This window comes from Diceros bicornis, chromosome 38, assembly GCF_020826845.1.
Source record: "Diceros bicornis minor isolate mBicDic1 chromosome 38, mDicBic1.mat.cur, whole genome shotgun sequence".
In the NCBI taxonomy this organism is placed as follows: Eukaryota; Metazoa; Chordata; class Mammalia; order Perissodactyla; family Rhinocerotidae; genus Diceros; species Diceros bicornis.
This window is the reverse complement of record NC_080777.1, coordinates 28,484,419-28,510,398: the sequence shown is the minus strand read 5'-3', so window position 1 is coordinate 28,510,398 and position 25,980 is coordinate 28,484,419. Positions and strand designations below refer to the sequence as shown.

The 25,980-nt window shown below is 46.6% G+C and overlaps 1 protein-coding gene and 1 long non-coding RNA gene across 9 annotated transcripts in view; one reads left to right on the top strand and one right to left on the bottom strand.

The window, feature by feature from the left end:
• Positions 1-23,914, bottom strand: part of NR5A2 (nuclear receptor subfamily 5 group A member 2) — a 125,445-nt gene extending 101,531 nt beyond the window's left edge. Inside the window, exons 1-5 of one of the 8 annotated variants that reach the window (XM_058533746.1) lie at positions 13,139-13,292; positions 12,538-12,674; positions 8,576-8,694; positions 6,899-7,040; positions 3,893-4,539 (exon numbers count right to left, since the gene is read on the bottom strand). In XM_058533746.1, coding sequence (XP_058389729.1) covers positions 3,893-4,539; positions 6,899-7,040; positions 8,576-8,694; positions 12,538-12,619 — 990 coding nt within the window. In that variant the 5' untranslated portion in view covers positions 12,620-12,674; positions 13,139-13,292. Of the gene's footprint in view, positions 1-3,892; positions 4,540-6,898; positions 7,041-8,575; positions 8,695-9,042; positions 9,610-9,639; positions 9,795-11,964; positions 12,436-12,537; positions 13,293-15,934; positions 16,469-16,728; positions 16,822-23,692 lie in introns of those variants that run through there. The other 7 variants (XM_058533748.1, XM_058533753.1, XM_058533752.1 and 4 more) reach the window with 7 other exon arrangements.
• On the top strand, positions 15,116-19,377 carry LOC131399472 (uncharacterized). Its single transcript, XR_009217137.1, has 2 exons — positions 15,116-18,205; positions 18,477-19,377. It is a non-coding gene; the product is annotated as an uncharacterized LOC131399472 (long non-coding RNA).
• Positions 23,915-25,980: the final 2,066 nt, after the last annotated feature.

The following is a 25,980-nucleotide window of genomic DNA, read 5'->3' as shown; positions in this document are numbered from 1 at the left end:
TCCGTTTCTTCATGTGAAAAAGGAGGAGGTGGAGTCAAATGAACTCCACCCTCTTCCAGCTCTGGAAAATCTGTGGTTTTGAGGCCAAGAGTATCTTTTGATGCATATGTGCTGTTTCAAAAGATACTAGCTTCCGAGTATTAATTTCCTCTTTCTCATGCCATTGTTTTGGATGGAGATCAGAATTATCCCTTACAGGTGTATAGAAAAAGAAAACAGCTCACTTACATATGTCCTCTATCCCTTTTTCCCTGATCATCTTCCAGCTCTGAAATTACATGGTGTCTATGAGTATACTGTCCTTTTTTTTTTTTTTTTTTATGTGCTATTTTACAAGCTGCAAGTTTGGGAGTTATAATTTCCTTTCTCATTCCAATATTTTGAATGGGAACCAGAATATCTTTTTAGCACCTTGTAGATACGTGGAAAAACAAAACAAACCACCAAATTTCCTTGGGCCCTTCTATTCCCTTAAATAGTAAACAAATGAAATCCGTAGTCTCTTTTATACATGGTAGAGAATGTAACGTGTCCTGGGAGAGTGAGCAAGGGGTCATTTGCAAAATTGCCTTATTATCCTATTACTCTCCAGGAGCAGATCTGTGCCTTTTCATCTGGGGGTGGTAGAGGCATAGCAATCTGCCCTATAAGCATATCACTCGATGGGCGATTTGCTGTGACGTTAACAAGAAAAAGACAAATGTTTGAAGGGGAGCATTTGTCTTCCCAAATGATATTTAGAAATCACAACTTTTGCAGGAGGGCAGGGTGAGGACTGGGTTGCAGGTTCCAGGGATGTCTTAGGGGCCATGCCAGGAGGAGGCCTTCTTTGGGAGTTGTTCTTAGGGGTGGCAGGTCGGCAACGCCCAGCGGATGGCCGCAAAACCTCCCCTAGAGCGATTTTCTCGGACTACTGGTCATGCCTCATTAGTGGGTCATGAAATCAATTTAGTGGGTCATGACCAGAAATTTCAAAAAACACAAAATAAATTAGACTAAAGCAGAATAGAATAGAAAACATCAGAGTGTGTGGCATGGAGAAGGTCATGTACTGTCTAGTGAAACTTTGGTTCAGTTGCGTGTATTTGTATTTGTGTGTGTGTGTGTGTGTGTGTGTGTGTGTGTGTGAGAGAGAGAGAGAGATGTGTTTGGAACACTAAGTTCCAGTGTAAAATATATTTCTTAGCAAAGGTCATAGTTGAAAAATATGAAAGCCCCAGGGAAGTACACCATAGTGCACGTGTCTCGATGCTGCCTTCAAATGACTTGTTTTTTCACAAAGTAAATTTATAAACTGAAAAGGAGTTCTTCCAAATGTGAATAATCACCTCACAACTCTGCATTTAAACAATCTGTAAGTTATTCTGAATTCTACTTTTCGTTCTCTGAAAAATACTTAAATCGCATCACTCCTTTCAATGTCAGCCCCAGGCACACCGCGAAGTGGGTCAAGCTTGTCTTTCTGGGGGCACGTCCCACCCCCTGAAGGTGCCCCCCAGGCTTGTACCTACTTTCCTTTCCCTTTTTCAAAGCATATTCCCATGAAAGACAAATGCATTAAAAAAATAGTATAAATGACTGATAATGCTTTAATATACTTGTCCCCAAAGATATTCATATTTTACCCAAGTATTAAACCCTCATGCCCTATAAAAGAATCTTGTAGAATGTAGCTACAGGGGGAGGAAAAGAGAAATTTGGAGTGAAAGAATATTCTCCGAGCACTATTATTACAGTCCCACCTGTGGTTCTGTATTCACTTCATCACTGTTTCCATTTTTACATGTAAATAATATGCATGATTTCTCTCCCCGTGGATTTGTGAACTACAACTTCAGCTGTCTTTATTTTTTTAATAGATATTAATGAAACTGCCTTACCATAAAACCTTTGTGAGGAAATATTTTGTTGTACTGCACCTTGTATTCATCTTACACCTAACTCACTGCCTGGTGAATTGTAGGTCCTCTAGCAGTGGTGGTTAGTGACTGTTTGTCACACAATTATACTGCTCTATAACACATGTGGAAATATGGTTTCCCTGTGTCTAACTAATGAGAATACAAGTGTGTGTTTTTTTCTGAATGAAAGATGGTATTATGTAAAGCCACCACACATTTGTCATAAAACAATAATAACAATTTTAAAATAGCACCAACTTATTGAGTTTTTAATATATGCTTGGTTCCCAGTACTAGATATGTTGGCCACGTAGTCTCATTTATTCCTTGCAAAACCTCCTCAACAGAAGTATTGTTATTCCCTCCATACCCCCTCCCATAAACACCACATGTACAATTTTACAGATGAGAAAACAGGCTCAGAGACTGACAACCTGCCCACGAAGACACATGGGCGAAGATATAATGCAAATCACGTCCATCTGACAGCAAAGGCCATGCTCTCCTCACGTTTACATTTCCTAACTTCTCAGTTGCATCTAAAATTATCGTTTTCATTTTCATTTTCAAAGACCTTACCTGTTCTCTGAAGGACAAACTTGTGAATGTAAGAACACCAGGAAAGCCTTGTTTGTTTGTTTTTTTCCATAAAAAATATCCTGATGATCACAGAGGGGTCACATACTCAGAAAACGTCTGGCCTGACCCTGCTAACTCAATGCATCCTGCTTGCTCTCCACAGCCTAGATGTCCACCTTCAGCCATCTTTACACGGAGCTATCAACAACCTGAGAGGAAGAGCTGGACCGTCAGCAGTCTGAACAGCATGCTGCTGGTATTCTAGTCACTTACTTGGATCTGTTCAGATAACTTTTTGGTTTCCATGTACAAATCATGGTGCTTAGTGAAGACTGTTACAAAAAGCACTGTTTTCCATTTGCACGTGGCTTCCATATTCCCTAGTCCATCTACACAGACAATTTTTAACAGAAACCCTTTAAAAGTCTACTTTGTACTGTCATTCTCTCAGAGATTTTAAAATCTCCTCCAACTGTCCTAGGTGATCAGCAGCCACAGCCCCCCACATGACAGCAACAGGAAGAAATTGATTTTGTAACAGATATGCTTAGAGATCAAATCCAGGATTCGCTTTTGTTTTTACAACAGAGAATGAAAGCACTGATGACTAAATGTGATGACACATTTAGTTGAAGTTTAGTTTAGTTGAAGCCACGCTTCAACTCCAAACTTCTCTATAACTTTCCCATATTAATTCAGCCCTAAGTTTCAGGAAATAAAATAATTATGTAGTTAAACAGAGATCCTTATACAAACAAAAACTGTGTTTACAACATCCCAACCCCTTAAAACCAATGACAGACACGGCATATGAGAACTAAACCCGAGCCCAGTGGTCGGCACTCATATCGGCCCACTCCCCGCGCAATGATGTGGTAAACATCCTATTGGAATCTGCTCTGAAAACAAAGGCTTTACCAACCTAACGTCAAGGTAAACAGGTAGTAAATACCTACTCGATACTACTAACCAGAGGTATCATTTGCATTCTTTAGGGTCTAAACACAACTAAGTGTTGGCATTTTTTCTTTTGAAATGGCACCATTATAATACAGCTCTTTACTTGATAATTTTCAAAAAGTTGACTAGGTGCTGTTTCTCACTGACTTAAATTTTCTAGCCATAAACCACCTGAATTAAAGGGACTAAATAATGACATTTTACTCTGAAGAAAAAAACTAAGTTTCCTATATTTTACATTGAATGCCATCCCCCCAGATTAAGAGCTACGTAGAATAAAAGCCCCGTAAAGTTAAGCTGCAATAGTCTGAAATCAAGGTCATAACATTCTTCTACTCTGTAAATCATACAAAGAAGAAAAGTAAGGAAAACACATTTTCAGCACCAAGCATACATGAATTAGGAGCAGTTAGGGCTCTCTTAAAGGGGCAGTAGAAGTTGGAACGACATACCTTGAGCTCTCGGAAGAAGATACTACTCCTGGCCCACTCGACGATGGAGAAGAGGGTCTGATCGGCCATTTTGCACATCAGCCCAAACGTGCTCAGCTTTTCGTGCTTGCTGCGGTTAGCCTGCTCTTGCTGCAAATAGGCCATGATTTTGGCCTGGACTTGAGGCTCATCTGGCTCACACTTCAAAAGTTCCAGTATCAGATGTGGGATGCTTGCCGGTGAGCTGGTCTGGTAACTATCCATGTAGGAATAGCCCATTATGGACTCTGGCGAGCTGGTGTAGGGGTCTGGGTACTCGGACTTGATGGCTCGGCTAGGAAAGTGGCTGTAGGTTTGGTAACCTTGCAGGCTGCCATGAGGTGGCATTGTCATGCTAATGGGGGACGTTACAAAGGGACTTCTGTCGTAGTCCGTAGGAGGCAAGGCAGCGTGGTTCAGAGGTAGGCCTTTGGAGGCAGAGTGGATGTTCTGAATGGCAGAGGAGATGGTCAGCTCAGAGGGCATTGCTTGGATCACCTGAGACATGGCTTCTAGCTTCAGTCCATTGGCTCGGATGAGGGCTTTCTTCTGTTGCTTCAGGGCCCTGTCCCTCTTGTACATTGGCCCAAACTTATTCCTTCCTCCGCGCATTCGGTCGGCTCTTACCGCTGTTGGGGGAACCAAAAAAAAAAAGGAAGTAAGGGCATAAATAAAATGCAAATTATTAGCATTCTCCAAATCTCCAGATATTTAGAAATATTAAAAATTGACCAGAAATGGTATGTGTGGCTGTTTTCATTACAATAGCCCTAAAACATTCCAAAAAAAAACCCCTGTCCTCTTTATTTATGAACTCTTTCCTCCAAGTGTGTTTGTCATCAAAAAAAATATTCTGGACACGTACGGACACATTAACTCTTTGCTGGACTGAGAGATTTCATAATTTTTGGTACACACGGGATATTTCGTGTTGCTGAGAAAGTATCAGTTTGTATTATGCTAGTTATGTTGTGATTCTCTTCAGAGAAACTTGAACTGCTGAGAGGAAAAAAAAGTCAAATAATCCATTTCTGGATTAAATCATAAATAATTTCCCTCACAATATCTTCCTCCTTCAAAGCCATTTTGGCCAATTTGCTGCACATCTATTTAAAGAGTAAAATCAAACTTTTACTAGGGCATCCTGCTTTGAAAATGTAAAGAATTTGTTTTTATACTTTTGCAAATTATTTTTACTTGTTCTCAGTTGAATCACTTCAGTCTTGTTTTCATCTAACCTGGCCTTTTTAGTGTCAAATGCATGATCCTCTTGGAAAATCATTTTCACCTGGACTTGATGAGCACCCATCAGATGACCACCAGTTATTGTTTTTAGCCTAAGCAGAACTGGACATAATTAAAGCAAATTCATTTCAGAAGCTGTCAAGACAGTCTACTGCCACAGTGCCGTGTGGAGTCTGGGGCCACGTCTAATAAGTTGGTTAGCAGTTTTCTCTAAGCCCACAGTGGCCAGTGGCAATTAGAAAGCAGAGACCTCTGACAGCTTGTGACATGGTGAAATTGCTGGAGGTTAAGTTTTTGAGCTTTTTATCTTAGGATTAGTATAGCATTAAAAATTTATAGTGGATGCTAGGTATCCAGAAGACTGCACACAATAATAAAGAGTTTTTCATCCTGGTGGTAACATATTGACTATTCAATTGTTTCATATCACAGTTAAGGAAGTCTGAGTATACACCACAAGTGACTTACAGTTAAGAAGGAATACTCTTTAAGGTAAAGAAATTCAACTTTTTCCTTTTGTCAAAAAAAAAAAAAAAGAAATCAAATGACATCTTACAAAATCACAACATCTAATTTTGAACATTTTTATCTTTTGAGTCTCATACCATAGTAAGCATCTCCCACAATATTTTGCTGTTTGAAAAATAAGGTAGAAATAAAGAAATTAATAAGCATCAATTACTTCCTTTCTCCATCTTTTCATAAAAGCAATACTGACTTGACAGTCCTCATGATAACCAAAGTGGCTACTTCTATTAGGAAGGAATCTATTAGCAATTTAGTAGATTTATTTGAAAATTTTTGAGTATTTCTATCAAGTCTGAGTGTCACATAACAGAAAAGCTCTGAGCAAAAGTAGCCTGTGCCTCATGGATCAAATAAAATGCTCTCTTGTATCTGGCACATATCAATGATATGTATCCCCTATTATTACTCTATTTGCAGTATATTTAATCGGTGAAAAGTCAGTAGGTCAGAGGCTGAAAAACAGCAACACACCATAATAGTCCATGGACTACAAATTATTTACAGCAGTCACATATTAACTTTACTGCACGCCAATCTGCACATTGTAAGCACAGGTTCAGGTCTTTCAACATGAAGTTTAATGTGGTTTTTGAGGAACCACTTTCTTGTTCTTGTCAAACCATTGCTCCTGATTTAATAGTTCATGATTTTCATGTTTCCTGCTACTCAACTTTTTTCATTTTGCAGACTCAGTCATTATCTTAAAAAAAAAAGAAATGTGCTTTCCCACACTATCAAAAACGATAAGTCTACACGAGAAACTCCTTTTTACAATTAAAGGCTTTAACTCTTGCTCAGGAATCATGAAATTAATAATAACAGTTATGACAAGCACATCTATTTAAAAAGATTAAAATCTTTTACTAGGGCATCCTGATTTGAAAACATAAAGGATTTTTAAAAACATTTTTGCAAATTATTTTTATTTGTTCTCAGTTGAATCACTTTACTCTTGTTTTCATCTAATCTGGCCTTTTTTAGTGTCAAAGGAAAAGGAGTAGAGGGAAACTCTGATATTTAAATTTTTTTCCTAGTGGATTTCACCAGTGTTTAAATGAGTCTGACTATTGTGCTGACAAAACATGAAAAGATCTTATGTTATTGTGACAGCGTTAACAGACTAGGAAAACGTTACCATGTTCTAAGTACAATGTTGTTTTAAATCCTATGTCCTTGGAGAGTTTTAACAGGCAGTAGTCTTTAGAAGAATCTTACCTTCTAGCTTCATTCCAACACTTAGACATTTTTGAAATCGACAGTAGGGACAACGCTTTCTCTGTGTTTTGTCAATTTGGCAGTTCTGGTTTTCTATACATGTGTACCTTTTATTATTTTGGACTGTTCGCTTAAAAAACCCCTATAAGACAGAGAAATTAGTGAGACATATTATAAATCTAACACCCGTCTCTTCCATTGTTTCATTTTAAGGAAATCCCCAGTAAGTCTTTTCATTGCATCACTTGAGCCCTTATGTGGTTCTGTGGTTTGTTTTACATTTTAACAAGATCAACCTTCCAAAACAGTGCCAAGCCATAGTGGAGATTTTTCTGGCACCAGAGTGATATTCCTGAAGAATTACATAAAATCTTGGGGAGATTTGGCTACACACCATTTCATCTCAACAGTCAGAGAAAAACACATTCTCTATTGACCAGTAATTAAAAAAAAAAAAATCTGTTTTCCTGTTAACCTTCATGTTCCAGATAGGCACTCATGGAGACCTGCACTGTGTTTAAGTAGTCTGATACAATTTCAGTGGCAAACTGTTGTAAAATACCAGTGGAAAAACTGAATGGCAAAACGCCTCAGATCTTTTACAAATGTCAACACTAGATAGTTAAAAGCAAAAGAATTTACAGAGTAAAATGGGAAAATGTTTATAATTCCACTGGGATACATTCAAGTTGGGGAACTCTGTAAAAAAAATAAAAAGGTGAAACTAATGGAAAAGAAAAGCATGTATAGCAGAGAGCCGAATTTTAGCACAGAGAGTATGCTTTCCTTATATTTCACCCAAAAGAATTAATCAAAAAGAAAATTTGTGGCTTTATAATGTAACAGCTTTACCGGGTGGTATATTCTTTATGTTCATCCTCCTGGCCGTAAAGCGAAACAATCTTACTTTGTTATAGAGAATGAAGGGATTTTCCTGGCAGTGGTTGAAGTAATTGTACTGAGTTTCTCTACTTTAAAAAATATTGAAAAATAGCGAGCATCAAATTTACTGGGATATATAAAAAAGGTCTGAGATAAATCCTTATAGTTGATATTACTAGTAAATAGATAGTACATTTTACATATTAAAATTTCTTGCATTTACATAGGTTATATACTATATTTATAAAAACTACTCTATTATAAACTAAGATCTGGTCTCTTATTCTTTATGATATAAATTTAAAAAAATCTTAAACATTATTTTTGGAATAAGTCAGGACGCAGTCAGGCGGTTGAGAATTTCGACTTTTATGTCTGTGGATAAAAAATGTTTAGACTTGTAGCACAGAATACTCTGCAGTTAGAATGTATTTGGGAGATACTCTGTCATGTTTCCTCTCAAGAACAACGATGCTTTAAATATATATAAGTGAAGCAAAATCAATATTTAGGACTGTTAGCAATAGAAGTCTTTCTACAGCAACATCACTTTACTACAATAAAATATTTTAAAGCCATGGGACTGGCAACATTCTCTAAACAACATAAATTTCTTTGCCTTTTGAATTAAATCAGACACATATTTCTAAGAATCATCTGCCTAAGACTCTTTCTCGATCTCCTTTTTAATTGAGTGTTAAAAAAAAACCAGCCTAAATTTAGCTTTAAAAGGTAATCCAATGTTTATTTTGGTTTTGAACATTATATTTCTCAGGTAGCAATGTGTAAGCAAACCTTGCAGCTTTCACAGGTGAGGAGCCCGTAATGGTACCCAGACACTTTATCTCCACACACCGGACAGAGCTCTTCAAGGTCTTCATCATAGGAGTAATTCACCATTTTAAACTGAGACACTGAAACAAGAAGAGAAATGTATACACATCTCCAATTAATTTACCATGTAGGTTTTAGTCCTGCAATGAAAAGCATTTTGGTGATTGGTGGGCAAATATCACCCGGAAAAATAAAAATAATTTTTACCCAGGTATACTGAAGAGAACTATTTTTATGCAGTGAAAGTGAAATATCTTTTGGCATCAATGAGCATGCACTTCACATTTTTTTTTTTAATTTAAAAAGAATTCCAATTTCTTTTGATAAAAATTTTTAAAGTGACCGCTGTTGAACACATAACTGCAAAACGCCAATCCAAAGAGAAACACGAATTGCATAAAGTTAACAACTAAGTTCCACAATGTCACTTTTGCCTCAGGGAGAGGAACAAGCACACACATCACTCTCCCAGTCCTGAAGTAAGTTTGCTGCAAGTACACCCCGCTTAGAAGGATGGCAACACCAATTTGCAAACACTTGACCGAGACCCTGAAGCCCCACAGGCCTGCTTCTCAGCCTCAGCCCCACTTTTACAACAGCCTGCGGCTCCCACGGTTCAGATGTGTTAGATTAATCGAAACATTCAGTTCCGTGTTGGCAGGGCTCCTGTGCTGGGTACTTTCATCTCCCCACATTTGAGAATCTCCTGTAAAAAGAAAAAGAAAAAAGGGAGGACGCCGGAACAAAAGAAAAAGTAAAGAAGAGGAAAAGACACACACGAGGGTTTGGTTTCGTTGCAAGCCCTGTCTTGAACTTCACATGTTTCCGATCATCACTGCAAAATATAAACACCTCGAGATCGCCCTGTTCAAGTTAAACAGAAATCAGGCCGTGTAGCCGCGCCTCACTGCGGGGATTGGGTAACCGCCTTCCTCGGGAGGCAGCCTCGCGACGGCGTCTTCGCTGCTAAAAGATGGATAAACTCCGGACAGGAGGGGCAGTGGCCGGGAGACCCCAGATACTACCTGATCAGTCCCTCCCTGAGACTCTCGACTCGGAGGGCAGGCGCCGCGGGTCCCGACGGCCAGGGGCAGGTTCGAGCAGCCCGGCCACCGACCGCACCCCTCGGGGCGCCTTCCTGTGAAACCCCGAGGCGCACTCGCCTCTGGTCCCTTGCTCAACCTCGGCTACACACAGGCGCACAAACACCGAGTCGAGTTTGTTTTAAGTTAATCAGTGGCATTTGCAGGGGGCGGGGCGGGGGGGAGGGGGAGCTGATGGCCGGGCAGAAGTTTCCTCTGATTTGTTTACCAAAAAGGAAAGAGAGAAAAAGCCCCCACTGCATCCCCGAAGTACCGGCCACTCTATCACCGTAGTGGCCTCCTTGCCAATGACTTGTTCTTTTTTTTTTTTCTTTTTAAAATAAAGTTTTTCTCTAAGGATTCCGCGGGCCCCAGGAAAGGGCCGTGGAGGGGGAGGTCACTTGCAGCACTTGTCGGCTGAGGGCCGAGCACCGACTGGCTGAGTTGAAGCCTCTCTTCCCGAGACACAGAGCCCTGGCCTGGGGCTTGAACTGGAGTGAGTTAGCCAGAGTTTGGGAGGATCTCAGGAAAAGATGTTCCAGCAGAGGCAGGCGCCTGGGCTCCGGAGACGGAAATAACGAGATGCTGAGCGCAGTCCTCCCAGCGGAGCCAGCCCGAGTCCCAACCCTAAGAAGTCTGCGCTCAGGTTTTGGGAACCTGGGGGCTTGGGGGAGGCTGAGGGTTGGATAAGTTTATTTATAGTCCCATCTCTCCTAAAACTCGTGACTATTGCCTTGAGGCGTGTTTTAGGGACGGAAAAGAAGTGTACTTTACCTCCTCTTTCCCCAGAAAAGTAAACTCTACCTTCGCACCCAAGGCGCACAGAGAAGCAACCATTCATAGGCGGCCTCGGCGCCTACCTCGGACATCCAACACCGAAGGGACAGGGGCTGGGGGTGGGGACCCTCGTGGAAAGTTCAAAGACAGAGGCCGCTAAGCAAGACCGGGCATCTTTCAGAGTCCCCAGGTGCTGTATCCCAAGCAGGCTTTTGGAGAACCGAAGCCGGCGGGGCCAAGAAGTCCCTGCCTGGAGAAAGTAGAGGGGTCGGTGGGGTCTTGGAAAGCTAAGGCCGCAGACAGGCACGGGAAGTTTCCCCAAGTTGGACGCGCTGCGCTGCCCCGGGACCCAGCAGCGGGTCCCCTTTCTGGGCTCCCCCACGGGCCAGATTACGGCGCGTCCCCGGCTGAGACCAGAGCAAGCAAGGGCATGGGGTCTCCGTCCCCAGGGGCTTCTCGAGGGGCAGGCCGCGTGGCCTAGAGGGAGCCGTGGCCCGGCGCTTCCCACAAGGCTTTCCAACCGCCCAGCGAGCGGCCGGCGGCTTCTCCTGAGCCCTGCGCCCGAGAGAAAGCTAACTTTCCGCTTTGGGACAGTAGGTCATCCAAGAACGCCCCTCTTGAACTTTACAAAGAAAATATTACAGTAGCATTTCTCTCTCATTTCCCCCCAAACCCCCTTATTCTTGCCTCCCCTACTTCTTGCTGCAGCGTCTCCCTGAGCCTCTTTCCCCCGAGTCCCTCAGAAAGGCGCGCGACGGAACCAGGGGCAGAAACTTTCCTTTTGGACCCAACAATCCGCCGGCCTCACGGCGCCCAAAGGACAGTCCCTCTCCGCAGCTGGCGGCGGAGGGTCTCCCGATCCGGCTTCCCCCGCGCCCGCACTTCGCGGGAATCCAGGTGCCCGCGGGAATGCCTCTTTGGGCCAACCGGGTTCCCCCAGCAGCCAACCTACAAGTTACTCTCAGGGGCCTCAGCCCCAGGGGACTTCCACAGCCCTTCCTGGAAGCTTGGAGAGACTCCAGGGTCACCGACCCCACAGGCAGGACGCACGCCTTCCCGCCACCCCTTTTCCCAAGGCGGGCGGGCGCGCCGCCTATCCCGCACCGCGTGTGCACCAGCCCTGAACTCCGCTCTCAACACCTCCCGGTCCTTTCAAGTTCGCTCACGGGGATGGCAGGAAGCGTCCCGGGATCACAGGCCCGCCTGCCCGCACATCCTGCGCGCTGGAAAGGGAGAGGATGGAAGGGCGCCGGTGACTTTTCCTAGCATTGTTCCCTCCCCGGCCCAGAGCAACTGCGATCAACTTCTGAAGGGCTCAATACAGCCAGATCTAGAATCGCTATTTTGGAATGCGGAGAAAATATAGCCAGCGGGTTCTGCTTTTTTTTTTGTTAGCAATCAAGAGCTGGGAAAACAAATATGACTTCCATATTCCCAGCTCTCTGACTGAAGAGGCAAGAAGCTAAACCGCTGCCCCCGCCCTCCACTCACTCGGCAGTACCCGCGCAGAGGACGGCCGTTGGGGTAACTTAGGTTCTTTTCAGTTCTGCCCGCAGTTCTGAAGTCGTCCAAATTCGAGCCGGCTCCCGGTGTCCCCCCGAGCTTTTGGGGTTGCCCACATGCATTCTAACACCGCTAAGACAAGCTTTTCCAGAGTCTCCTTTTCTTTCTGTGGTTGACTTTCCTAGGCAGGGTGGTGTTGCTCCACACAAGAGCACTGGTTAAAGTTCCCACAGATTCCAATGACTGAGAACCTGCACGGGCTTCCAGCGAGACATTCCATTTCTTAGAATGATCTTATTATTCTAAAGTATCTTTAGCCTGAAGCTGCCCCGCTCGGGTTGCCACAGAGCTCGAAGCCTCTCTGCTTAATTAGAAGCGGCCAATTAGGCATTGCCTGGAAAACCTCCGCCCTGCATTGTTCAAGAGCCATAAACTTTTATGCGTGCACCTGGGGAGGGGGCCCGGCGCCCGCGAGCGCCCAGCCTGGCCACCCCTGCGCCCGCGGGGCGCGCCCGGGGGTGGGGTGGCCGAGGAGCCCGAGCCCGCGCAGCGCCTGCTCACCTTGCATGTTTTCCGGCATCTGCCCCTGTTCCCCATGCGACCGAGCCAGTCCCAGGGCTTCCGTCTCCACTTTAGGCAGCATGACAAGGCGGCCGCGGGCGGGGAGAGGGGTCCGCGTCCGTCCGGAAGCTCAGCACCTGGACACGGGCAGCACAGATTCAACTCCGGCGGAAAGAAGGCAGGGGCGGCCGGGGTGCCTGCTCACCCTCCGGCTCGCGGGAGCGTGCGTCCGCCTCCTCCGGGGCTGCGCGTCCCGACCCCCGAGCCCCGTCCAGTCTCGCAGCTCCGGAGCCGCTCCCAGCCGCGGGGAGGAGACGAGCGGAGACGGCGTCCGGGCGCCCTGGGTCTGCTCGGCCCTGGCGGCGGCGGCGAGGGCGCAGCTGCCGGGCGGATCGTGTACGGCTGGCTCCGGGCGGGCAGCGGGGGCGGCCCCGGACCTGCCGCCGCTCCCGGAGGGACCGCTTGGGCGACTCCCACCCCTCCGTCCACCCGCCCTCTGGCTCAGGATCTGCAGGGGTCTCTCTCTCTCTCTCTCTTTGTCGCCTCACTTCTCCTCTCTCCTCTCCGTCCCTTCCCCTGTCTCCGCTTCCCGCTCGCTCACTGTCACAAGTGTGCAGTTGTGAAGTTCCAGCCTCCCTTACTCCTCTCGCGGGTCCGAGAGCAGCCCTTTCCAGCCCCGAGGGCGGCCGTGCCGGCAGGAAGGGGGGAAGACAAGGAGAAGGAAGGTAAGTAGGGCCGGGGGCAGGGGCAAGGCTGGGATGAGGGGTGATGACAGTGAATGGGGACGCGGGTTCCGGACTCGGGTCGGACACCAGCCGCCAGCCAATGAGGAGGAGGCGCATGCTCCAGTCCCCTCGCCTGCCCCAGCCCCTCCACCCCTTCACCCCCTCCCACCCCACCCTGGCCTGGGGCGGGGGATGTAAAAGCTGCCGGGTCTTACAGCTGGTGAGAAGCGACCTCTGTCTGAGCGCAGTGGCGAAGGATGAAAGGCTAGGGCGGCTATTTCCTGGAGCTGAGGGGAAGCCAGGAGCAGGGATGGGGATGTGAGTGGGTGTGGGTGTGTGCCCTCGCGTGTGTGTCGGGTGAGGAGCTGGAGGGGGAGTGTTGAACTACCTAAAGGAGAAAAGAGATGTTGAATTCAGTTGAGTGCTCTTCTCCAAAACAGAGCTGGCCAGCTCTCCAGGTCTCCGGCTTCATTCCCCCGGGGCACTGGGTCTGCGGAGAGGCCCCCCATGGGCCCCGGGCGCCCTGGGCCCATGCTCACGAGGGGACAGCCATGCCGCTGAGAGTTCACTCACTTGCCGGAAATGTGAGGACCAGCAGTCCCTGTTTTCGCACTCTTCCCCGGCTTCTTAACTCACTTATAACCACCACCCCCCGCCCCCCGCCCGGCTAAGATTATTTTAGCGGCGGACTTCCTAAATTTTAGCGAACTGTGCTTCCAGGTAACATGCAAAGCTCAGTCGGCTTTCTTTTTCATCCTGGTGTCTCTGGTGGGATGATCCACATGAAGCCCAGAGGCCCAGCACTTTAAAAAACTTTTAAGGAACCATCTGTTATGCAAGTTCTTCCGCCACCAGCCCAGCCACATCTTCAAAGTTTTCAGATCTCATCCCAAGATGAAAACCACTTTTTCCAGCCTCCTGACCAGACGAGAAATGCCTCATATTCAGTGTCTGCTGTGAGACCGGGTAATTATCAGAGTCCACCCACAAGGCGGTGAATTTGAATCTCAAAAGATCTGAATTTATTCTATTTGAATGGCATAGAGATCACACATTCACACTGCCCAGTACAGTATTTGATAAATTGAAAAATACTCCAATCATTGCCATGCAAAATCTACACTTTTATATGAAGTGGGTGGTTCATACCCACCCACCCCTGGCCATTCAGATAATTTGGGCTCTCTAAAGGGATTTGTCATTTTGCTCTTCAGGAGATATTCAGAATCTGAGTTATTTAAATTTCAGTTTTAGTAGCCTCTTCAGGTTTCATGAAACCATTTAAACTTGGGAGGGGGCTGTCCATCAGTTCATAAGGGGGAGTGGGCTTGAGCTGCCAAAATTAGTGACACTTAAGATGCTCAGGTTTTCCTGAGAGTATCAAGTCACACTGTCAATCCATTTCCAGTATTACCAGTTGTTTTAAGTATCGTTGTGATTGAAGAATATATGTACCTACATAGTTCAGAAAGGGAGGTAAGTTTCAGAGCTCAAATCAGCACTCAGGAGAGTTGAAAGTAGGAAGAGGGTCCCACACGACCATGTAATTGTAGTGTGGCAAAAATCTTTGCGTGCACTTGAGGCTGAGCCTGACAGCCAGGCAAACTTTGTGATCACGTTCATAACCCAGCTTCAGCCCCAGAAGCGACTTAAGGCCACAAGAAGCCCTCTTCAGTCCAGGCCAGTCTGCCCTCCCAACTACGCTCCCTGAAGAGTGGGAGAGATGGTGACAAAGGGCCAGCTGGCATTCATTCATCTCCTCACAAAACAGGAGGGGCGATGTGTGTAGGGGGATAGGGCTGGGGACAAGATTTTAAAATTTGCACTTAAAACAATCCACAGTTGTCCCACAGAGGAAAGGAACAAGGCTTTTCACCCTGCGTTGAAGCTCTGGTCCAGGCTGACGGCTCGGCTCAGTTAGCAGCCAACCCAAGGGGCACCGAAAGAGCAGGAGGTCTCCAGCCGAGAGAAGACTTCCTTTTCTGAGAACCAGAGCAATTCCCAGCCCTTGGCGCTCGAGGCCTCCAGCTCGAGGAAGGGAAGGGCTCCCTAGGGCCAGCCCTCTCCAGATCCTCCCGGGGGACGTCGAAGCTTCCCCTGCAGTTGTTCTTGTCGGAGACCCGAGGGCACACTCACCTTTTCCTCGGTCTCTCCGCAAGGGGCTTAGGGGAGCGGCGGAATTCCCAACTCCGGGGCCGACGCAGAGAGAGGTCGGCGGCACCAAGCCTCCGACGCCGCGCTCATTACCGCCCTCCAAGCGCACTTTCCACCCCTCTGAACTCCCTCTTCGTTCCGAACACTCACTCTGGTCCCTTGACCCTGCAATTCCGGTGGGCAGGGGCTCCCACTGAAGCCGGGGACCCGCTTGCCCTGTGACCTGGGATCGGCCTGGGCGTCTCCTACAACGTCCTCTGGGCAGGAGGAGCCGGAGGCCGCCCGCGGCGCCTCGGGTCGGTTACCTGGGGATGGTTCTAGGTTGCAGAGGCCGCGCTGTGAGGCGGGAGAGCCCAGAGGACGCGGAAGGGGAAGCCGTTGAGATGCAAGGAGGGGACAGGGCCTGTGTGGTCTAACGTTGATGGTGCGGACTGGGAGACAGCTACACCACCGGCTGGGGCTGACAGAGCCCCCATGGGCGGGCAGACGCACCCGATCCTCCGCCCGGGGCATCTTACCTGGAGCCACTCTGCTTCTTAGTGGAAGCACGCTTGGGAATCCACCCCAGCTGTGGGAATTTTAACTGGTGTTGGAGACCAGAGACCGGAACCCGGGAGGCCGGGGTAGACGGCTCCGGCTTAGCTACAGTGCGCCTTCTCAATTTCTTCCTGCACTCCCTCTGCCAACTTCTGGCAAACTTCTCTCCCCTTTCCCCCACTTCCCACACGCCTCCTCCTTTCCGACGAGACTAGTCTCCAGGGCTCGTCCTTCCCGATTCTGACTTTGTCTTAAAGCCTTGATTGACGGTTGCAATTACAAAGGATGATGGCTCGGGGAGGCTCCCGCAGCCTTGATGAGCCCGAGAAGCGCAGTCCTGGCATATTTTATTCAGGCTCAGCGTTACGGGGCTGTGCGCCCCATTCACCTGGCAGGCTGCAGCTGAGGAGGTCTCGCACTCCCACCCGCGAGGATGTAACTGCCTTGCTCTCCTCCCCGCCTCCACCTTCCCGCGGTTGCGCGCCGCGTTTCAGAGCGCGCGCCGGGAACAGCCTGCCCTTGACCCGACCTGAGAAGCGTCGGTCGGCCCGCGCGTTTAACGCGTGCAGGCTGCAGAGAGAGAAAATGCCAAGACTTTCAGTTTCCTGGTTCAAGTTTTCCGGGCTCGGCAAACACAGGTCCCCGGAAGAACAGAGTAGAAGACCCACCTCTACCGCGCGCATGGGTGAGAGAAGCCTCTCATGACCCACGCAACCTCGCAAACTTGCAAACCTACATCCTTGGAAACAATTTCTTAAGCCTCCTCCATTCCTACCTTTTGGTGTTCTTAAGAAACCAGAATAATTACTTTTTTTTCGTAGCACGTGTCTACATTTCAGCCCCAGAAGAAACCTAGGTTTTTTTTTCAGTCTCCACAATGAGGCCGGGATAGCCCGAGGGGAAAGAGAAGCAAGTTTATCAGCCCACCGAAGCTCGGGCTCTGCCTAATTTTTCCGCCCCTCCCGCTCGAAAGCCCATCAGAAGCCACGTTTGCCTTTCTCCGAAAATTGAGTTTAGCAAGAACGCCGCAGTTCCGCTCCTGAGTCAGGGGGTTGGGCCATCCGCCCCGCCTCTGGGCTCCCCACGCCGGCGTCCGGAGCACTTTGTTTTAAAAAGAGAGAGCTTAAATTTCAGCACAGATATCTAAATTACCAAGAAGCATCGTATTGGCCGAAGCTTTGAAAAAATAAACTTCAATAGGTGAGAAGTTGTGCCTCGTTAAAAAAAAAAAAATCCCTTTCTGCTGGGTGTGTAAGTAACTATTTAAGACATCATTAACAACAGCCGCTAGTGCGGAAGGAAAACTGCCAATTTAGACCTTCTACCCCTGAAAGAGTGCTGGTTAGGTATAGCCTGCAAATGGCGATTGCTTCACCATCACTATGGGAGTATCTTAATACACACCGCCCCGTCTTTACTGGGGATGAAAGTGCAAGGTGGAGCAATTATCTGGGTAATCTAGGCTCCTCCACCCCATCCCCCAGACAACCTCCCATCCCTGCCCTGAAGGTAAGGTGAGGTTTTTGGAGAGTTTGGCCTGAATTATCGAAATCTGCTGCTCTGTAAAAAACGTTTCACTGTAGAACTTTCTGACTTCATTTTCTTGGGGGCGTGTTGCCCCAACCCACGGGGCCAGGCGCGCCCGCCTTGGTATGGTCGGTGCCCTTGGAAGTGAACGGGGAGATCCGGTCTTGGGAAAGGAGATGACTGGGGAAATAATCTTGGGGAGGTGGTCCAATCTAATCTAGCTCTTCCTCTCTGTAATTATAAGGGAGATGTGAGTCAGCTACAGCTCAAAACTGTGGGGCTCCACTCTCGGAACCACCCCTGTCCATCCTCGGGACAAATCAGAACATCGAGTGACGTTCTCAAGGACGATCGTGGCGCCAGCAGGCCACCAAGCACTTAGTGAAACCAGCTGAATATTTGCATTGCCATTCTGTTCCCCGTGCCCCCTCCTCAACCTGGACTAGCAACTAAATCCTCAGCACTAGCCTATTCTAGCCTACCATTCCACTGAATCCGGCCAGACTGGAAGTTTCGGGAAGGACGGCGCAACGTGTCGCGTGGCTTCCAAATTCCGGCGCTCCTGCAGCACTGGGACCGACCCTCGGAAACTCTTGTTTTAGGACAGCCCTCACGCCAGGGTTTCCGGCTCTTAAGATCAAAGAGAGCCGGGGCGCGCAGAGCTGTGGGCGTCGAGCAATTTGGGTCCCTCTAGGGCAGCAAATAAAGTGGGGGCTTGGAGAAAGGTGAGACTTGCAGGGTCTCGTCACCCTCGGCCTTGCGGCGCGGAAGGTCTGGGGGGTTACGCGAATGCCGGGTGCCGGATGGGGGCGGCTCCTCCTCCAACCCGCCTCCAACTTGAAGACAACTTTTGTAGTTAAAAGATGGTGGCTGGCGTGCGCCAGGGCTTGGGGCAAATTCTTTCGCTTTCCCCCAGGGCTTTTGTTTGGAAACTGTGGGACGTTGTTTCGGGGACCTGGAGGCGGGTTCCGACCGATTTTCTTTCCAATCCTATAGAAAACCTCTGGAGGCGGTGGAACTTGGGGGAGCTGAGGCTGCGGACGTCCAGATCCTGAGCAAGGAATCTGCATTCACTGTGGAAAATGTTAGCGCCGGGCGTGGACCGGAGCTCACTGAAGGGGACACGCTCGGCTTTGCGTCAAAAAAAAGAGGAGGACGTGCTTAAATTCTCTCTTTCCCTATCCGCTCCCCCGCCATAAGACCAAATATATTTGTCTCTTAGGGGAAAAAAGTCTTCTTTCTAAAGTCAGTCACTCATTTTGAGTGATTTCCCTGCCCTCCTCATACCCACTGACTCTGTAACAAGTAGATGCTCTGAACTTCCTCTCAGTTCCCTGGTCATCCTCTCAGTAGCCCTGTGAGTTGCCACCATGCACCACGTAACTGCAAGCTAATCCTCAGCCACAATCCAGAGGTCCTTTCCAGGAGACTCTAGAGTAGACCAGAAGCACCTTCCCACCCTGCCCTGCCCTCAGGGCTCCCATGTGCTGTCTCCACCCCCACCCCCCAATTCCCCATCCCACCCTTCAGAACTCACTGGGATCTAAATCTGATTTCTACTGTGGAATGGAAAGGAAGATAAAGAGCCATTCTAGCTTCATCCGGGAATGCCTTTCGGAAGTCTGTGTAGACCAACATTGTTTTCAATAATGCCTTTATATCAACAAGGGCAGAGAGTTACTACCTTGAGGAAAGGGCAGTGGCTTTCAAATTCTATCCATGGGTTCTATTTACAGTTTACTCTCCTGACAAGCTGAGTGATCTTGGGTAAATCCTGGACCTTTCTGATTCCATTTTTATCAATAAAGTAGGGCTAACAAAGCAAACTGTATAGTTGCATGAGAAAGTGCCAGTAATTCAGCATATCATGCTGTTAATAAATATCAGTTCTCCTTTGTATTTCTCTCTTTCCCTCTAACTTCATTCGAACTCATTTTTCTGTAAGGAAAATAACTACAAAGGGCATCACTAACCATTATAGGACCATTAAAAATAGATCCTTCCAGGGGCCGGCCCGGTGGCGCAAGCGGTTAAGTGCGCCGGCCCGGTGGCGCAAGCGGTTAAGTGCGCGCGCTCCGCTGCGGCGGCCCGGGGTTCGCTGGTTCGGATCCCGGGCGCGCACAGACGCACTGCTTGGCAAGCCATGCTGTGGCAGCGTCCCATATGGAGTGGAGGAAGATGGGCACAGATGTTAGCCCAGGGCCGTCTTCCTCAGCAAAAAAAGAGGAGGATTGGCGGATGTTAGCACAGGGCTGATCTCCTCACAAAAAAAAAAAAAAAAAAAAAAAAAAATAGATCCTTCCAGTGGGAAGTACTTGCTAACTTGACTATCTTGCAGTGTTTGACACAGTCTTCAGGGACTATTACATTCCCCCCAGATCAAACTGCTTATGCGTATCTGCATTCGGGTCATTTGGAATTTATAAGTTAAGTATGTCTATTCTTATCAATCACAGAAATACACATAACAGAGCTTCCAAGAAAAACTAAGAAAGAGGCAGCCTTGTTCATTTGGCCAATTTCAGTCCACATGGTTCTCCCAGGCTTACTCTCAAGCTCACACTGCGTCATATTTCAGCTCTTCCCCAGGGCCTCCCCAGACCACAATGCCCCCCAAACTCCTGAAGCTCTTTGAAGCCCACTGGATTTCTCAGAGAAGTTTTTGTTCCAATAAGATGAAAAGCAAGGAAGTGCAGCCCGAATAAGTAGCTGTATCCTGAGGCAGGTTCCGGCCTCGGGGAGCAAGATGTCTGACTCTTGCCTGCGTAGAGCATCCCTAGAGGTGTTTGGGAGAGGCTGGGCTTCCAGGTGGGAGTCTGTCCCAGAGCCTTTCTCTAGCTCAGCTCATGTTCAAGGCTGAATCCAAGATAACCCTGGACATTGTGTTTGGGTGGAGGGGTCAAGTAAAGGAAAGGAGCATTACTAAGCCTCTGTTCTCTCTTCCTCCATAAATCTTTCTTGGCTATTGCAAGAGGCGTTGAAGAAATCCTTTAACTCTGCTCACAACTTGTGGATCCAGGCCAGTAAAGAGAATCTGGGAAGCTCTGTTCTGGAGGCAGGCTGGAGCAGGGAAGGAGAGGAGGCGCCTGAGCTCAGCTTCCTGTGGGGAACTGGCTGCCCAAGCCCAACAGCAAGATCAGGACATGGGCGTGGGTGACTGGCATTCTAAACTGCACGCAAGTAGAGCTGCCCGAGGTTAGGGTGACATAACGGGCTGTCTCATCTTCCACTGCATTGCAATTCCTTTCAGAGATCCTTATGGGCACTGAGCTTACTAGAGGTTATCACTGGAATAAAGTCAGACTCCAAGAGTGCCGAGAGGACCAGAGACCAAAATTTACATCACAGCCTCAATATGGTGTTTGCATTGTGTATCATGCACCCTGAACTATGCAGACATCACTTCCTGTGGATAACATACAGTATTATATTGAATGTGGATAGTATATTCCGTAAATGCACTTAATTTGAAGGATTGCATAAATTTAATGCAAATCAAAGCGCAATGTTGGGCACACTGCAGGAGAGTCAATAAATACTTGTTGTATGACATGATTCCTACCACACAGAGTCAGCTCTTTTGTTGATATAGACAAGTACTTGATTCTCTGTCTCTCTTAAATTAGTACCGCATATCATTCAGAAAAATCACTCCATTTGGGAGAAAGAAAAAAACCCAAGCCAGAAACCAAGAATGTGGACTAGAGCTAGCGTCCCAGAGCCAGTTAACTTTAAGGGGACAATCTGGTTATAACCTGAGCCTGCTGCTCTTGCACCACACTGAATGATTACCTCGAGACAGGCAGAAGGAACAGCATTATCTTATTTCCACTTTTCTCTATGTGCACAGACATCTATACACAATTTTCCTGTAACCACCAAAGTGCATAGAAGACCCGTGTCACGCCCAGCTAGGACCCATAGACACAGCTTCTTCAATAAGCAGAGGAACCATTTCCTAGTACAACACAACTAAAAAAATGAATTGGAAACCTTGACTGCTCTCTACATAGTTGGGCTCAGTTCTGTGGACCACTCCCCACCCCCTTCCCAACTTGCAGTTTGCCATCTCGAAGCTACCTGGAGAACTCAGACACTCTCTAGAGCTGCACGGTGGTTTCTTCTCAGTGGGCCTGCCTGGGGAAGTCAGACTCTAAGAGGAAACTGGCCTTCAGGGATGGGGTCAGCCCCTTCCATCCAACCGTTCAGTCTGATGGCTCCGCACTGTCCCCTCTTCCTCTCCTTCAGCTCTCTGAGTGACTGTCCAGCCCAGAACCGCGGGAATGACCCTCAGCACCCCTTGAAGGCTACACCATGGACAGAGGGACTCAGTGCCAGCAGTCGTCCCCAGGTGACTAAGATGCTGCAAATAGGAACATCTCACCACCACCTGTGGGGCTGCAATCCCAGAGAAGGGGGGAGGGAGTGTCCCTGGGCCGGGAAGGGGTGGGTGCTTTGGACGAAATCTGGAAAGTGGTCTCTTTTACCGGAAAACTGACCGGAATTTTGTCATCCTAGGATCTGGCGCCCGGAAGTGCCTGGACAGGTTTAGGGTGTTGGGCTGGGTCGCCGGCGCTGTCTGAGCGCCTCCGTCGGTACTTGTTTTTGAGGCTCAGTCCTAGCAGTCCCTCCGGGGCTAGACAGACCTTCCGCTCATCCCAGACTTGCGGGGGTTCTTCATTTACGCTCAGGGTGGGCCCGCCTGTGTCCCACGGCGCAGCCCGTGCGGTGCGGGGACCGGTGCGGGTGGCGAAAGTGGCCGCGAGTGACGCGACAGCGTCTCCTCCCCCTTCCTCCCCCTCTTTAATTCTCCCCTGGGGGCCGAGAGACGCCGTGAGGGATCGGTGTGTGTGTTCTGGGGACCCCCCTCCCCTCTTAATTCGCAGCCCCCATTCCGGGCTGCGCGGCCTGAGCTGCGGCGGGCCCCCGGCTCGCCCCGTGCGCGCGCATCCCCGCTGGCGCGCGCCCTCGCCGCGAGCCCCCGCCGCCGGGCGGAGGAACGCCCCCGTGGCTGCCGCCTGGAAGGCCCCCGGGCTAGCGCAGCGCAGCGGCCTTGCCAGGCGAACGAGACTGGAAATCGTTTTGTGCTGCATCTCTTTCAGCTCCTTTCCTGCGGCCACACTTTCTTTTTATCTGCAGAGCAATTGAGTCTCTGTTGCACTCTGCTTGCCTGCCCCGTGTTCTCTTGTTCGTAAGTACAGAACATTTTTTGGTAACCATTTCCTCAATTGATATACTTGAGGGTGTAGTTGGCCCGTAAAAAAGCAATCACTGCGTTCAGTGGAGTCAGCTGGTTATCAAGGGACCGAGAGGAAAAGCCAGAGCCCTGATTTGCCTTCGTGTAACAGCAGAGCTGGGACTCGGAGCCCATGACCGGCCCCTGCAATTCGCAGGGAAATTCCAGTCCTAAAGCCTCAGAAAGTGCTCCAGGAAAAGGTACAGGTTCCTCAAAACTAGGAGAAAGGAGGAAAGGCATGATTTCCAACAGACTACCGGGAATCACTTCCCTTCAGTCCTTTACTTTCAGGATTAATTGAAGTATTCTTGCTGTAACATCCACAAGTTTGTGACTTTCCATTGTTTGTTCTTTTTTAGAATGAAAATTAGGTTTATTTACTTCTGTTTATAAAAACAGGACATGCTCATCATTTTGAAAAACAGATAGTAACCCTTAATCTTTAACTAATGTTGGTGTGATTTTCTTTTCTTTCTTTTTTACATGACTTTCATTTGCCTGAAAAACAAAAGATTTTCCACAATATCTGCAATGAATGAGACACTGTACTATGGTGTGACTTGAAACTTCAGAAATGTTTGCAAGCTGTTTGTTCAGGTTTGGTCATTAATGACTCCATATGGTTAATTTGTTTCAAGCTGTCCAAATTTTAGCTTATTATTTCTGATTAAAAACTGTCAGAAAACATTATGGATGAAATTGATAAATTATGCATTTTATTTTCTGGCTGTTGTAGGCTAACAGAATGACATCCAGAAACAGTGGCTATAATGAATGATATCTGAAATATCCATTTGCTTTTTTGAACTTCAAGAAAGATAAATGTGTGATAGACAATTGGGCTTGTGTGCTTTGAATAAACGCAATAGGAAAAACAGTGACTTTAAATGCTAAATACATCAATGAAATTAAATTACATATATTAATGTGGTAGCAGAATAATAAATAGATGATAAATAGAGCAACTCCTACTTACCAATAGGTGTAAGTCCATGCTTTACAGAGTCTTGTAAATCCCCAGTATCTGAATTAGAAGACATTCTTAGTGAAACTATAGGCGGTCCTTTGGCTTAAAGCAGAAATCATTGAGCATAAGAAAAAGTGCAGCTTGTCAAATTTTGTAGCCTTGGGTAGGACACATCAGACTACAGTAACCCTTAGTGAAAGTTAAGAAAAAGTAAAAAAAAAAAAAGAAAAAAAATCCAAGAATTCAGAAAGTTACAAGCAAGTCTTTCTCTGGACTCTGTACTTTTTCTAGCATTAGTGACCTGCTGTAAACCATGTATCCAGTTTCATGATGGTTTCTAATCAGAAGAATGGAAACTTGTGATAGGCTTGGTCTGATCACATGACCCTATGCAGGTTGATAAGAGGACCCTGTTATAAAGTGACAGCAAAAGAGATAAGAACTCTTGGCAGATAATGGCAAAGAAATGATTAACTCAGAAGTGGTGAGGTGCTATGCAGCACAGAGAGTGGAAAGTTGTAAAACAGAGGGGTCAGAAGATCATACTTAGTGGATAAAACTCCAAACCAGCTTAAATCCACTAACTAAATAGGCTTGTGACATACCCCCTTGATGTCATCACCTCTTTGCATAGAGGAGGACAGATGTAGCTCTTCTGACCTCTGTAAATATATTTTAGATGATAACATTGGCAGACATTAATTCTTTAAGCCGTAACCAGAGATATGATTGACACTTTGAAACACTACAGGTAGCATTTCCAAGCTTGTGGTCATTTATTTATTCATGTTTTGTCAACCGATTTTTTTATCATGCCTCTTCATTAGCCGAAGAGTTAACCTTAGCTTGTTTGTACCTTAGTCAGTTGATTAAAAGAGCAGCTATCTCTTTAGCTCCGATAAAATAAAACTTTTTTAAAGTTAAAACTGGAAAAATGATGAATGTGTAATACATTTTCCATAATTTTAAAGTTATTATTCTTTGCTTGAACCTATGGAAAAAACCTGGATCACTCTTTGCCATTAAAGAACTCTTACTCAAATGACCAAGGATAGTTTTAGATTCTTTTTGAATATCCCTATAAAATCTGGATTCTTAGACCAATGCGTGTCTTTTCCCATGTTGTGGAACAGTTAGCTGTTTTCTTCTTTGTTTTGATTTTGTTAATATAGCAAACTTTTTTTTTTTGGCCTAAGATTCTATTCGGAGAACCCAAAATGTTATTTTTTTCGTTTTTGTTTTTTTGGTGAGGAAGATTGGCCTTGAGCTAACATCTGTTGCCAGTCTTCTTCTGTTTTGTTTGTGGGACACTGCCACAGCATGGCTTGATGAGTGGTGACTATGTCTGCACCCAGGATCCGAACCCTGGAACCCTGGGTTGCTGAAGTGGAGTGTGTGAACTTAACCACTACACCACTGGGCTGGCTCCCCAAAATGTTTAAGTACAGCATATTCCCTGTCAAAAATGTATTTTTTTTGGATTAGATTTGACTGCATGTAATAGAAAAACCAGAATAACAGTGGTTTAAATAAGACTTTTATTTCTCTCTTAAAAGAAGTTCGGAGGTAAGCAATCCAGGGATGGTACAATGGTTCTACAAGGTCTGCAGGACCTGGTTCCTTCCATTTCACTATCCCCTGGCTCTTGTCCTCATGTTCCAAAATGGCTACTAGAGTTCCAGCCATCACTACCAGAAAGCAGTATGGAGGAAGGAGAGAGAATGCATACTCCTTTTTTAAGGACCTTTCCTAAAAGTGTCACATAAACATTTTGCTTACGTCTCACTAGGCAGAAGTTAAACACATAGTCACACTTAGCTGCAAGGGAGGCTGGGAAGTGAAGTATTTTACCTGGGCAAGTAAATATGTATCTTAAATTAGAAAGGATTGGGTGGTTAAAATCATCCATGTCAGTTTGTTGCTCTTATTTCTTTAAATATTCAGATAATAACATGGCACAATAGAAATGTACCTATGTATATGTTAAGGGACCTGTGACTGCAAAGCAGCTGTTCTCTTAAAAATGTTTAGGATACCAAAAAGGTTTTGCTTCTGTGAATTATATCTGTTAGTATTTTTTGTATTAGAAATTAAAATTAAGAGAGTAAAAAATTATTAATTACTTATGACTATATTGATTTATTGTTGTTAAAATATATTAGTGTAAATAACACATTTTAAACTCAAAATAGCTCCTTTCCAAAACAAAATAATTTGTAAAAAGCAGAATTTTCAGAAGTCTTTTTAATGTCTAGCTTAACAGAAAGCTGGATTCTCATCTGCTTCTACGTTCAGTC